Genomic DNA, 15,688 nt, shown 5'->3' on the forward strand with positions numbered 1-15,688 from the left:
AATCCAAAGGCATATCTGTATTTTTGGGGTCATATGTCAAATCTGTGGCCATATTTTTTTATGCATACATATTACTTCATTAATACATGTTCAATCAGTCCACTTCCCCTAATATACCATCAACACATTTGCCTGGCTAGTCAAAGAACTTTAAAGCCATTTTTCTCAATTTCACTGTTTGCATAGTTACTGCGGTTAGGTTCTGCAGGGCAGTATATTTGGTCCTCAAAATGAATAGAAGTGAATGGGGAGGGGCGCCATGGTGGCGCACCACGTAGCTGCGCTCGCAGTGTAATCGCAGTGTCCGGGGTTCGAATCCGGCCGGGGACCTATGCTGCATGTCCTCCCCATTTCTCCCAACTTTCCTCTCTGCCTGTCCTGTCTGAAATAAAGCTTTCTTTCCGACGATCCACTCTACTGCTCTCCCTCATCGATGTCTACTCCTTTCGTTGTCCATGGACCTCTTGGGTGATCGACTGCGGCCGCGGCTCCTGTCCTTGTGACCGTGGCCCTTGTCGCGTCCCTCCTGGCGGTGCTTGTCCCGGGACTTGCTGTGCTTGTGGTGACCGTCTCTGTCCCTTTCTCTGTCCCTGTCCCGGGAGCGGGAACGGTGGTGGGCCGCCTTTTTCTCTCGCCTGCTTTCCTCGCCGTCCTTGGATCTTTTTGACTTCCTGCCGTCCTCGTCATCCGAGTGATAGTGCTTCTTGTCTTTGTGTTTCCTCTGGGCCTGACGGTGGCTTGTCCCTTCTTCCTCTTCCTCTATAAGTAGGTCATACTTGCCGTCTGGTTTTGGTTTGACTTTATCCTTGATGGCCAGCTTGGCTAGGCTGTCCACATCTTTTTCCAAGGCCTTGAAGTCGTCCTTGCTATACTTCCCGCCCTTTCCTTTCCATTTGATCTTTGAGACAGACTGGCTGAAGTCCACGTGTATGCGGCGATCATCAATGAGCACATTGTCCATTTTGAAGAAGGCTTCTTCACAGTCTTCTTCATTTTCAAACTCAACGAAAGCATAGCAGAGGGATTCTCCAGACTTCGAGTCCCTGATGATCTCACAGCATTTTATGGCTCCAAAACGGTAGAAGATAATTTCCAGGTCCTCATCTGTAGTCACTGGGTTCAGCTTACACACAAACAGAACATTCTCTGGAGGCTTCACTTCTGCGTCAGGGAGGTCACCCACCATCTCCAGCAGAATGGCCTGAGTCTTGGCCTCCTTCTCCTTCAGCAGCTCCTCCAGCTCCTCCGCCTCTTTGCCCTCCAGGTCGTTTATGGCTTCGTCAGCTCCGATTCGGCCGCTATCTAGCTGCTCCTTGGTAGGCTCAGGGGAGCGCTCAGGCACTGGCAGGTCCAGAGGATCGTCAAACGGGTCGTCCAGTATCACAGTGTGGTTGATCCTGATATCCTGAAAAGGGATGAAGTCCTTGTCGACGAAGGTCTCGTTGATCTTGGCCAAGATGTCTATGCCCTCCGACACCTCCCCAAACACAGTGTGGACCCCATCCAGGTAGTCGAGATTATCTCCTGTGGTGATGAGGAATTGGGAGCCGTGCTGGTCGCTTCCATTATTCACCATGGACACAATCCCCTTCTTTCTCTTTCTGTGTTTGATGCGTGGCGCTTTCTCTGCGTCAAAGAAGCGAGCCTGGTCCCCATAGAGTTTGCCATAGATGGACTCTCCACCACGGCCTGATCCCGTAGGGTCTCCAGTTTGCACCATGAAGTTTCTCTGAACATTGTGGAAGAGACAGTAGTTGTAGTATTTTATCTTGCATAACTTCAGAAAATTCAGGGAAGTTTTAGGCCTTTCATCTGAAAACAAATCAATGACAATGTCGCCCAACGTTGTTTCGAGGAGCACCGCCATGATGGTAATAATGAGTTAGTATAGTGGTGAGTATCCCCGCCTGTATATATAGAGACACAAATGTTCTAGAATGTTCTATTATGACATCATACTGTGACATCACAAATGTTCTAGATTGTTCTATTATGACATCATACTGTGACATCACAAGTGTTCTAGAATGTTCTATTATGACATCATACTGTGACATCACAAATGTTCTAGAATGTTCTATTATGACATCATACTGTGACATCACAAATGTTCTAGAATGTTCTATTATGACATCATACTGTGACATCACAAATGTTCTAGAATGTACTATTATGACATCATATTGTGACATCACAAATGTTCTAGAATGTTCTATTATGACATACTGTGACATCACAAATGTTCTAGAATGTTCTATTATGACATCATACTGTGACATCACAACGAAACATGTTTGAGTTTTTATTTGAATAATATAAATAATATGTTTGGTAAGGCTGTCCCCGAAGCCTGTTTTTGGGATTCAAACTTCGTCAGGGTTCTTCGAACGGATGTTCGAACTTTCTTTTTTAATTAAAAAAGTTTAAAAAATAAAAAATATTTAATTTATACTTTTCTTTTTAATTTTATTATATATCCTCAAACTAAATCCTAAATTTGAATAAAGTGATTCAAACTTCGTCAGGGTTTTTCGAACGGACGTTCGAACCTTCGGTTTTAATAGAAAAATCTAAATAAAAAAATTATAAGTCTATAGAGTGTTCTCACGGCGCGTCATCAAACCGGAAGTCGGCCATCTTGGCGATAAACTTGGATGTAAACAATGCGTGAGTGCATCGAACTAGCAACTCTTCAAGTTCATTTTTGCTCAAAATGGTCAATTATTGCCGTGTTCTTGGCTGTACTAATAGGTCGGATAGGGAAAAGCATTTGGAGTTCTTCAGATTGCCAATTGTCATCACAAATCAAGGAGAAGAGGGCAAACAATTGTCTCAGGAAAGGAGACGTTTGTGGTTGGCCAAACTGAACCAGGATTTCCACGGCAAGACTCTTGTCAACATTCGAGTTTGTTCTGCGCATTTCTTGTCAGGTAACGTTATGTGAAATATATTCTTGGCTGAATATGATTGTTATCTCATTTCATAACCTACTACAGTAGTAGTGTAAGACTCAATTTACGTTATGGTAACGTTACGTCAGGTAACGTTATTTGAAATATTAATTTATGATGAATTGAAAATGGGGGACCCTGATGTAAACAAGACGAAAGTCTTTCTCTGGTCTGCATCCCCTTAACAATTGTATGTATTGAGCTGTACTGTACTGTACCCATTCTGCAATCTGTTAATAAACTTATCAATCAATAACACTAACAGCAACTATCATTTTACAGTGGAATAGTATGCAGGCTGGATATGATTCTTATCTCATTTCATAACCTACTACAGTGTAAGACTCGGTTTCTGTAAATGTTCCTAAAATGTAGCGTCTAAAGTGTGCTATATTTTTCATTATTGTATTCCAGGTAAAAAGTGTCACCTGTACAAGAAAGATGACCCATATTGGGTGCCATCTGTAAATATGACCGGAAAGCAAGAGCCTTCTTCTCTGCAACCACCTAAAGAAACACGATACCAACGGCGTGTGAATCGTACCCAGCAGAAACTGAAGGTGGATGCTGCTCATGCCTTGCTTCTTATGGACATACCAGCTGCTGCTGATGATTCTGCTGCAAGTGATGTCGGTGATAATGTGTGCAGTATAGGTACTCAAACTGATATGACTGGTGATTTAATTTATTCTATGACCAATGAATTTATAAATCTGAGAGCGGAAAACCTTCAGTTGCGTTCTGATGTGAAACAGTTGTCCTCTACCTATGACCAAAGTGCATTTGTGGGTAAAGATGAGAAGGTTTTATTTTTCACTGGTCTACCTACATTCCAGATTTTGTTAGCACTCTTTACATACCTTAGTCCCCACCTTCCTGTGAAGAAGTCGCTTAATTCATTCAAGATGCTGATGTTGACATTGATGCGACTAAGGCTTAATGTTTCTACAACCTTCCTGTGTTATGCATTCAATGTGTCAATATCCACTGCTTCTAGGGTATTTACTGATGTCATTGATGTCATGTATATTCGCATGAAACCACTTGTTATATGGCCAGAAAGAGAACATTTGCAAAAAACCATGCCAATGCAATTTAGAAAACATTTTGGGAAGAAATGTGTTGTTATTGTCGACTGCTTTGAGGTTTTTATAGATCGTCCATCTAACCTTATAGCCAGAGCGGAAACATGGTCTTCCTACAAGCACCATAATACAGTAACATTTTTGATTGGTATTACACCACAGGGCACAGTCTCTTACATTTCAAATGCATGGGGGGGAAGAGTTAGCGATAAGTACATAGTTGAAAACTGTGGCTTTTTGGACAACATTGTTCCTGGTGATTTAGTTCTCGCTGACCGTGGCTTTGATATTCAGGACACTTTAGGTTGCATAATGGCTCAGGTCAAAATCCCAGCCTTTACTCGAGGGAAGTCGCAGTTAGCTCCAATTGACTTAGAAACCACAAGGAAAATAGCTCATGTTAGGATTCATGTTGAGCGTGTGATCGGTAGTGTACGCCAGAAATATTGTATTTTGGGGGGGACATTGCCAATTGATTTCTCGATGTGCAAGGATGACAGTTTTTGTACCATAGACAAGATTGGACTTGTGTGTTGTGCTCTGGTGAACCTTTGCCCATCAGTTGTTGATTTTAATTGAAGTGTCTTGTTGTGCTCTGGTGAACCTTTGCCCATCAGTTAAGAGTTAAAATAGTAAATTGTATAGTAGTGTACATAGGAACCAGATTATCAGGAACTTAGCATGTCTTTTTTAATCATGCATATCTTGTGTCTTACCTATTTTATTTTTTTATGCCTATATTTTTATTATTGTATTTTGCACAATCACAATGTTGAGTTGTTTTTTTGTGGTGGACATCTTCAGTTTTGCAGGATTTTGAGAAAGCATGGCACTTGAGACAAAACACACTATATCCTATATAATTGTATTTTAATTCCTCTTGTTTCTTTATATACATTGCGTACAGCTTGTTATATTACATTTTATTGTATTTTCTTGTGGCCATCTTGGTCGACAGGTCATTTGTCAAGTAATTGGTCAAACGTTTCACACCGAAACGTCATGATATGATTTCAGGCTGCCAATAAATTTGGAAAAACCTGGAGTGCGTGCCTGGACATTGTTTACCTATTTTTACGTGTGGTACAATACACCATTCCCATCAGAACACTTGAATAACAGAAGAGACAGTTTTGTATGCAACGTTGTGTTTAATAACAATAACAAAACACCAATAAAAATTGCATAAATAGCAGCATTAACATCTCTCATTTACATAACATAACTATTATTATTTGATACACACAATTGTTACCCACTCAGAATATCCTCCTTCCAGAAAATCCTCCTTCCAATGTGCTGCTTGCCTGCATGGTTAAATAAAAATATATATATATAAAAATCACAGCATGGGTATAGTGTGCAAATCAGCTTCAGAATAGAAATCAAAATAGCACTTATTAGGAGTTGTTTGTAATTAGGCTGTACATCGGATATAAATGAAGACGTCAATACAAATGTATGAAGCTACACAACGGTTTACTGAACATAGCATAACCTAGGATTTTTTACAAGGTTTCTTGACCCTTCTTGACAGAAACTGAGGGAGCCTACGGCAGGTGGGACAATACCATTTTCCTTTTGGCACAACCTCAACATTAACACATGCATAGTGAAACCACTGAATATGACATTTTGTATTGTCACACAAAATCATGTGACCAAACTCAACCTGGCCACAGTAACACCAGGTTTCTTCTTGCCCGCTGGCACTTGCTGCAGTATCTGAACCAGCATGGACAGATGCACCAGGCTGTAGGGATACATCTGAACCATCTGAACCAGCATGGACAGATGCACCAGGCTGTAGGGATACATCTGAACCATCTGAACCAGCAGGGACAGATGCACCAGGCTGTAGGGATACATCTGAACCATCTGAACCAGCAGGGACAGATGCACCAGGCTGTAGGGATACATCTGAACCATCTGAACCAGCAGGGACAGATGCACCAAGCTGTAGGGATACATCTGAACCATCTGAACCAGCAGGGACAGATGCACCAGGCTGTAGGGATACATCTGAACCATCTGAACCAGCAGGGACAGATGCACCAGGCTGTAGGGATACATTAGCCATGGTAGACGAAAGCCTAGTGTAGAACTTGCCAACTAGCTCTGGCATAATAACTGTGTCAAAAATGTGCTTGCTTTTCTGACATATCATGCCCCAGAATTCTTCATCAAATAAAATGTGCTCAACATGCATATCTTTCTCTGTCCAAACAACAAAATAGGCAGATTCCAGTTTGCACACTCCAAGCTGTGTTTGCACCTGGTAGAAATACTGGTGGTTTCTATTTAGTGTCAGATTCCCTTCACCATCCTTCTCTAAGTAAAATAGATTAACACTATCTAACTTGTCACTTTTTACACAGAATGGACATTTAATTTCAATTACACTGACACCACAACAATCGCAAGAAACAAGGCCATCCGGGGAAGCACCCAAGAATGGCACACTTGGATTTATAAAAAAAACGGTGTTGTGCACCTTCACATTTTCATGAGATTTCTTATGTCCATCTGTAAACATGTCACGTGCAAATTTCTCATGAGTACATCCCCAGGTAGTGGATTTTGAGGTAAATTTGTATGATTCGGGATAGCATACACTTTTTATCAAGCTCTGGGCTGGTTGGTTTGGATCAGTGCAACATGCAGTTTTCATTTTGGATGCTGTAATCCGACCAGCACGAAATCGAAACCACAGTTTGGAAGAAGCTTGCTCCCTTGTAGCGGCCTCAACTGCATGTGCTTGCTCTTGGGATACAGAAATGTCAACACCATTACAAATGGACAATACATCAGTATAGTCCATGTGAACTGCATACTCGTTTCGTAATTCCGTTAACACCAGAGGAAAGTTTTCACCCATCGGCTTGGGAACAAAATCATTTGAATAAGGCTCAATCAGCGACAAAATAGCAGACTTAGAGCCAGTTGTGCTAAGAGCATTGAACAATGATGCTAATTCATCACTGGTTGGATGTTGGGTTTTGTTTACTTTAAGAGCAGAACAACTAGCACTTTCCTTTTGCTTCTCAAGTGACTGTAGTACATGACCAGCACAGTCACTTTTAGCCCTTATTTTACTTTGTATCTCTTTGCTGCAGTGAAGTCAATCTTTCTGCATTCCTTGTACTCCACCTTTGACATTGCAGTAGGCAACATCCAATACGCCTTTTCCTGCGTCACTGTCTTTGAGTCCCTCAACTTCACTGTTGCTTCAATGAGAAACAACAATGCTGCTACATGTGTGCAGGTCTCGCCCAGGCCAGTCATACATGTACAGTGGGCTCCAACAATCCTACCAGACTTTTCAGCCATTATCCAGGGCTCCAGGGGTTTTTCTCTTATTCGTTGGGAATGGAGTACCTGAATAAAAGACAACCAAATATAAGCTTGTAAATAAAAAGCGAGTTTGAATGAATGAATTTATTTAACAGATTGCAGAATGGGTACAATACAGTACGTGTTAAGGGGATGCAGACCAGAGAAAGACGTTTGTCTTGTTTACATCAGGGTCCCCCATTTTCAATTCATAGTGACATTTATGACATACACAACATACATGACATCATGACATTTATGGCATAGGGACATACATGACATACAGGTATATAGTACTGTTACATTTGTGACATATACGATATGCAAATATACAGTACAGTGTTACCCATAGATCCTAACAGAGATATGCAAATATACAGTAGCCTACTCATCAATTTACTTATTTATTAATAGGGTTTAATTGTTTATGACCGATCAGCATTTTGATCCAAAAATGTGTACTAGTAGACTATTAGAAAATAAAGTTAGGTATTACAATTTCCTAAATGTAAAGATCAGTTGATCTAGTAACGTTATGTGAACCACCTACCTTGGCTTTCACAAGACACATGTCATAGATAATCTGGTACTGTGCGTCTCTCACCCATCCACACACCATCTGGTTGTAGGCATCCAACCCTTTGTAAGCCTTAAGATCTTCATTCGTGTATGGGCTTGGCGAAAATACTAGGTAGTTGACTATATCTGGATAGGCAACAGAAGGCAAAATTGTGGGGTCGCAACTCCAAGTCGACGGAGCTAGCTCGTAAGGATCTTTATCACCTATTCGTCTGAGTTTGTCACAATATCGCGCCCTTTCCTGCTGACCAAGTCCTTCTCTATATGTTCGAGCAGCTTCCAGCTTACTCTTTTTGGGTTTAGACATATCTTAAATATATAATTCATAGCGCAATTCATCCATTCATTCATTCGTTCATTCTATCACCTGTTGTTTACATTGCAGAGTAACGCCAAGATGGCGGCGCACCTGGCCACTGACGTCATTCGTGACGTCGGTGAAAACACTCTATACGTTTTTTTATTATTATTTTTTTCTCAAACTAAATCCTCAATTTGAATAAAGTGATTCAAACTTCGTCAGGTTTTTTTCGAACGGACGTTCAAACCTATAATAATAAAAATTATTTTTTATAAATTTATAAAAAAAAATGTATCCTCAAACTAAATGCTCAATTTGAATAAAGTGATTAATCTGATTAAATTAGCCTTTTTTCTTTTATTATCTTGTTAGTGATGTAATAAAAAATAACACGATAATATACGATTGGTAAACACTCTGATGAACCAAAACACTTAAAAGAAAACTGGATGAATTATTATGTGGTTGGCACTTCTTTATCATTGCTATTGTAGATAACTGTGGCAATTCTAGAGTTAATACATGTAAACATTTGTATTAATTGATAACCCAAAAAAAAACATTATCTACTTGAGGAGAGAATGTGTATATCTGTGATTTAACTTTGTGTACACACTTACCGCCCATACTGGGAGTAGGTATGTGTTACTCATAAATTGTTTCTACTTGGGGAGAAGTCTTGGTTTTTGGGAGAGTAATACTTAGGGTTTCCAACCTGCTCTACTTCTAGAAACAAAACAGTGAACAAAATGTGTATTTTAGCAGCTTTAGGGGCTACAGGCGTGTACACCAGTTTGATAAGAATCTATTATTTGGGAAACAGAAAATACTCTGTTACACTATAACCACTTGTAGGGCTGGGCGATATGGCCAAAAATGATATCGCGATAACGATATCGATAACAATATCATATCACGCTATATCCATAATTATCGATATTGTTATACATATTAAAAAATATATATATATTGTTAAGTATAAGTGTTAATATGATTGTATGTAACTGCACTTTAACTGTTATAGGCGTAAGGAGACGCAGCTATTGTAGCTGACGTCAGGTAGAAGGTATAAAAGGGAATGTTCCCTCCCCCTCTATCTCTTTCACTCTAACTCTCACGGAGAGTAAGTCTCGTGGTGCACATATGCATAAGGAGAAATAAACCACGCCAGTTAAGGCTAAAAAAGGACCTTGTCGTCATGACCAGTTATTGTTGCTCCCCAGGTGACTCTGTCAACATAATATATTTTTTTTTAAACAACAGATGTATGTTTATTTTGCAGCAATTCTTTGTCGTTGCCGCCATCTTTAGTGTTACAGCCCCTCACACTCCAGTTCTCAGGCTGCAGCTGGTTTGAAAGTGAAAGTAAAAAGGCTTCTCTGCTGGCTGTGGCACCAGGGGAGTTGAACAGTTCTGGCTCTGCTAGTTTCTTTTCTATCTTTTGGCTTTTTTCTGGTGGACAAACCACTGCACCGTGACTCGTGACTGGAGACTAGCTCTGCTAGCACACATAGCCTACTGTGTACAGACGGTTTCAAACTGTATTACATTAGAAAGCAAACAAAATAAATGGACAAGAGAAAAATATATCTCAATTTGGTCAGTATTGTCATTTGGACAAGCAAAGCCATTACTTTAAGTTGCAGGCAAGAAAGACAAGTCTGTCCACTGTCTCTGGGTTTTTCGATATAGATTATTTAAATATATTGCGATAATTATCGTTGTTGTTATATCGCCCAGCCCTAACCACTTGAATGTGTAAACACCATGTCTTATGCCTCACCATAGTGTGAACAATATGTATATATATACCATCTTATATATCTTTACATATTGTTTTCAAAGGCATTTCTTTTGGTCTCATGAGTGTTTTACAAAGGTGAGAGAGAGAGAGAGACACACAGACAGAGAGAGAGACACACATACAGAGAGATAAAGACACAGACAGAGAGAGAGAGACACACAGACAGAGAGAGAGAGAGACCTGGAAAGCGAACAGGCTCTTGGAATGGGTGTCTGGGAGGAAGTGGGGGGTCTTTTGATGTTGATTAAACGGCAAGCAACTAATGTCATGAGTGCAAAATTAAAGGACAATAAATCTAATCTAACTGAAATTGTGTAGCACAGACCTTTCTATGGATCAAAACCTAAATATTATTATGATGTAGTTAATACTTCATGTATCCTTAATCCCTAGGCTAATGAGGCACTAAGATGTTAGTAAAAAAGAAAGAACGTATGCCAATGACAGGAAGTAACGGTATACATGTGTGTGTGTGTGTGTGTGTGTGTGTGTGTGTGTGTGTGTGTGTGTGTGTGTGTGTGTGTGTGTGTGTGTGTGTGTGTGTGTGTGTGTGTGTGTGTGTGTGTGTGTGTGTGTGTGTGTGTGTGTGTGTGTGTGTGTGTGTGTGTGTGTGTGTGCACTGTGCACGAGTGCACATCTAGGGGCGGGGTGTAGATTTGGTCTCCCTGATGTTGACTCCTTAGCCACAGCCTTGGGTTGTTTAATACTGTTTTATAACGGTCGTTGTGTGGGCCGGTGCGTGGGCTGGTGCGTCTGAATGTCCCGGGCTGAATTTGTGTCCCAGTCCGCCCCTGGATAGGGATGCGCCAGCATGAGACCTAGGTAGCTAACGTTAGCTCACGTTAGCTCACTGTTTTAACTAAATGACCCAGTAAACTAAATAGTTCACTTTATTTAATACATGATGCATTGTCTAACGTCATCTAGCCGGCTAGCAGTAGCTACAGATAGCTCCTGCTATGTCTTATAACATAATTTACATTATTCGTTTTTGCAGCTGAACATTGGCTAATTAGCTATCATGCTTCATAACAACACTGTGAAGATGGCATGCGGAATGTGATTTGACCAAAGCAGAGTATACACAGACAGTGGAGCTGTTTGCAGATAGTGATCATTTTGACTTGTTGCGTGGTGGAGATGTCTCGCAGATAATACAACTACAAATATAATTATATAATATATATATTTATTAAAAAAATTACCAACAGGGAACTGCATCCAACAATAGAACCCCTGAGTCTAAGGTAAGGACACATTTAAATCACAGAAGTGTAATGTTAGTCTATTGGAACTGTATGTTATCGACACGTTCTAGTTATAGCTGCTTATTATCTTTGTGCTTACAATAATCAAAAGGTACGGTACACAGTTGGTCTCACCCTCTGTGCCATTATCAGCACAAAATATGTCCCCATATGATCAAATTGACGTTGATAGATTATATATATAAAAAAAAAATTGGGACGGTTTACATTCACTTTGGGACGGTTAAAACTGTATTTCGGGACGGTTCTGGGACGGTGGTGAAAAAAGTTAGTCTGGAGCCCTGGTGTGTGTGTGTATGTGTGTGTGTGTAGAGTACTGTGTATGTGTGTGTGAAGAAAAATGTTCTAGAGATGACCTATTTTCCTCTAACTCTTAAAGAGAGCATCTCCTTCTCTCTGACACTGGTCACTGTTGTTGCCCTATTACCTATACTGTATGTCAGTGGAGGCTGCTGACCAAATTTTTAGGTGAAGCACAAATTATTATATTATATTATATATTAAATTATATTTTTTAAACATCCCCAACGCTGCAACACCCCCATTCCTCCCAGGTGTCAGGCTCCTCATTCGCTTCCATTCATTTTGGGGACCATGTTTAAATATCATACTTGTCATACTGAAGTATAAACAAATGAATGAATGAATGAATGAATGAATGAATGAATGAATGAATGAATGAATGAATGAATGAATGAATGAATTAATGAATTAATGAATTAATGAATGAGAGAGATAGAGAGAGAGAGAGAGAGAGAGAGACCACGGCGGGTTTATATTCACAACATAACTGAATGAGAGAGAGAGACAGAGAGAGAGTGTGTGTGTGTGTGTGTGTGTGTGTGTGTGTGTGTGTGTGTGTGTGTGTGTGTGTGTGTGTGTGTGTGTGTGTGTGTGTGTGTGTGTGTGTGTGTGTGTGTGTGTGTGTGTGTGTGTGTGTGTGTGTGTGTGTGTGTGTGTGTGTGTGTGTGTGTAATAACAAGTATACTATAATCACAGGTGTATTATGGTGCAGTGCAGGGTCCATGTGTGTGGCTTGTGTCCAATAACAATAGTCCATGTATCTTTTGTGTGTGCGTGTGTTTAAGACTGTGGTCTTTGATAATGAGAATGTTATAGTTCTTCTTTCTACACTGAATGAATGAATGAATGAATGAATGAATGAATGAATGAATGAATGAATGAATGATGAATGATGAATGATGAATGAAAACTTTATTTAACAGATTGCAGAATGGGTACAATACAGTACGGCTCAATACACACAATTGTTAAGGGGATGCAGACCAGAGAAATACTTTTGTCTTGTTTACATCAATTCAGTGCCACATACACACAGTCCTCATATCCCTCCTAGTTACACACAGTCATCATTATCCCTCCCATACAATACGCACAACACAACAGACTAACTCGTCTTGCTCAATACTTGTTTATGAGTTTTAAGAGACAGCACTGTAATCTCTCTCAACCAAAGCTCTGACACCTTGCTATCTGAAACACTGACACCATTATCAACCTAATAATATCAACCTGATAATATTGAAACATTATCAATATAACGTTAGCTACCAACTTTAGCAGGGCTCCTAATAACACAAGATACATTTCACTATGAATTGAAAATGGGGGACCCTGATGTAAACAAGACGAACGTCTTTATCTGGTCTGCATCTCCTTAATAATTATGTGTATTGAGCCGTACTGTATATTGTACCCATTAAATACAATATTGTTAAATAAAGTTTTCATTCATTCATGTCTTTTGAAAAGTGACATGGTCGATGTAGGAGTTATGATGCGGTTTAAATTCGGTTACAGTAACGTTACACAAACTGACATTCTAAAGCCAAGACACTTACCCATAAAGACGGTATCTCGATCGATCTCATCTATCGTTGAATAGTGCAGCTTCTCCATGTGACGAGTCCGACTCGAGCCGCGTGCATTAATCCCATGGTAAATGTAAACAATATAGCATCGTGAGCCAGCTTGTTGCATCAAATTGATGTTTGGCTTTTGTCTCCCGAGTGACGTTAGAACTACTACACTTCGGCTGGTCCAGGCTAAGCACTGCAGGCTTTCGTTTGACAACAACTGAGATAAAAAAAAATATATATATCAAACAGCAGTCTTTTGTGATCTAATCGATCCTTCATTTGCGTGAGGATGCTGTCGAAATCCACTATTCTGTTGATGCGTGACACACGTTCCATTTTCGGGACTCCGACTCCCGACAGGTGGTCACCCAAGCGATTCACCCAAATAAAGTTTTCATTCATTCATTAATTTGCTGTCTCGTTATAACCGTCTGCTTTTACTCTTAGCTTTTCTTCATAGGAGAATGTGTGAAAAGATTCCTGTATGATCCGATCTACGATGTTTGGAGGAGCATCCATAATTCTTTGCAAAAATTATTTCCTATATTAGCCAGCTACAACAACAAGGAAGTTAGTTAACTACACTAGTCTTCAACTGAGATTTAAAAAAATATATATATATATCATCCAAGTAAACGATGCAGTGCACAACAATAAGTGAACAAGTGAATAAAGATCTTAAAATATGAATGATTATATTAGGCAAATTAATGTTCTTCTTCAGGCAAACAGATGATGCAACACAACGTTAACTATAGTAGAACACTGACGCCAGTCCAGCTGCAGACTGGCAGGCACCACTTGCAGACAGTCTCTGATTGGATTTTGAAGGTTGTCAATCATTCAACCTCCGTGTAATATTGGATGTCAAGGGCTGTCAATCAATCAACCCTCCATTCAATGGCAAGAGTTTAACTGCACAGACCGTGCTTAGATGAAGTTAATAGCCTATTTTGATTAGCTGTTATTTATTATTTATTTAACAAAGGGTCACACCTGTGAAGTTTTCTTCACGGATAATTACTGCAGGCAATACTGCAGTGCAGGCCTGCTCAGAGCTGTCAATTTTGGCCATTTTTGAAGAAGAAAAAAATTCACTGGCATTTTTTTTACAGGGGAAAACATTTATAATAAAAAAATAATAATAATAATAATTAAAAAAAAATATATATATATATATATATATATATATATATTTTTATATATATAGGTATATGTAAATTAATAATAATTATGAATTATGAGTGAATTTGTGTTTCACGTGTTGTCATAGAGAAACCTACACTGCTGTATGTTGAATGATGCATACGGTGGCCCATTTCTCTCTCTTTCTCTCACTCTTTCTCTCTATCCCCCCTATCTCTATCCTCCTCTTTGTCTCTTGCCTCTTTCTCTCTCTCTCTTCTATCAAATGTATAATTCGTTCTCCCTCCTTCCAGACTTCGCTCCACCCACCCCTGGATTTTTACCTCTTCCATCCATCTATCCCTCCCTCCCTCCCTCCCTCCCTCCCTCCCTCCCTCCCTCCCTCCCTCCCTCCCTCCCTCCCTCCCTCCCTCCCTCCCTCCCTCCCTCCCTCGCTTCCTTGGGGAGACACGTCCATCTATGGTGTGTTGCTTCCCTTGGCGGAGAGACATATTGCGTCTTTGTGAATCCCTCCGTCCCGTTGGAGGTCCAGGAAATCTGTCAGCCAGCCGGTATTTTTATGTCCCTTCGTTGGCATGGTAGCGGCCATATGGTCGCCACCGGCTACTGTTCCCACACACAGGGACACAATGGTGTGGCTAGTGCTGTGTTAAATCACAGAGGCTGGGACTCTAGTGTGATAGTGTGTGTGGGTATGTAAGGAGGCTATCACCAGCGCAGCCGGCATGCAGCTATTCAGACCGCCACAATGGTCTTGTATACGATGGGAGGCAATGTACTTTTATACGGCTGGTTAGTGTGAACGTGTGTGGTAGAGAGAGAGAGAGAGAGAGAGAGAGAGAGAGAGAGAGAGAGAGAGAGAGATAGAGAGAGAGAGAGAGAGAGAGAGAGAGAGAGAGAGAGAGAGAGAGAGAGAGAGAGGAGAGAGAGAGAGAGAGAGAGAGAGAGAGAGAGAGAGAGAGAGAGAGATAGAGAGAGAGTTACGCAAATGCTTGGGCATGGTAACAACACACTTAACACACACCCCTCCCCACTACTTGCCTTACACACTTCACACACATGCAAGAGAGAGAGAGAGAGAGAGAGAGAGAGAGAGAGAGAGAGAGAGAGAGAGAGAGAGAGAGAGAGAGAGAGAGAGAGAGAGAGAGAGATGAGAGAGAGAGAGAGAGAGAGAGAGAGAGAGAGAGAGAAAGAGATAGAGAGATCACAGGGAATCACATTCCTTCTACTTATGACATTTAATGCTAATCGGTAGGGGTGTAACGGTACACAAAATCCACGGTTCGGTACGTACCTCGGTTTTTAAGTCACGGTTCGGTATGCTTTTCGGTACAGTGGGGG

The 15,688-nt window shown here is 40.5% G+C and overlaps 1 protein-coding gene across 1 annotated transcript; it reads right to left on the reverse strand.

Moving 5' to 3' along the window:
- Positions 1-427: 427 nt before the first annotated feature.
- LOC311224723 (peptidyl-prolyl cis-trans isomerase-like 4) lies at positions 428-1,867 on the reverse strand (the record flags this gene model as incomplete). The annotated part of the gene is made up of 1 exon (XM_084309815.1): positions 428-1,867. One exon carries the CDS (start codon positions 1,865-1,867, stop codon positions 428-430), a length of 1,440 nt encoding a protein of 479 aa, XP_084165941.1.
- Positions 1,868-15,688: the final 13,821 nt, after the last annotated feature.

This window comes from Notolepis coatsorum (assembly GCF_963971535.1).
Source record: "Notolepis coatsorum genome assembly, chromosome: 3".
NCBI lineage: Eukaryota > Metazoa > Chordata > Actinopteri > Aulopiformes > Paralepididae > Notolepis > Notolepis coatsorum.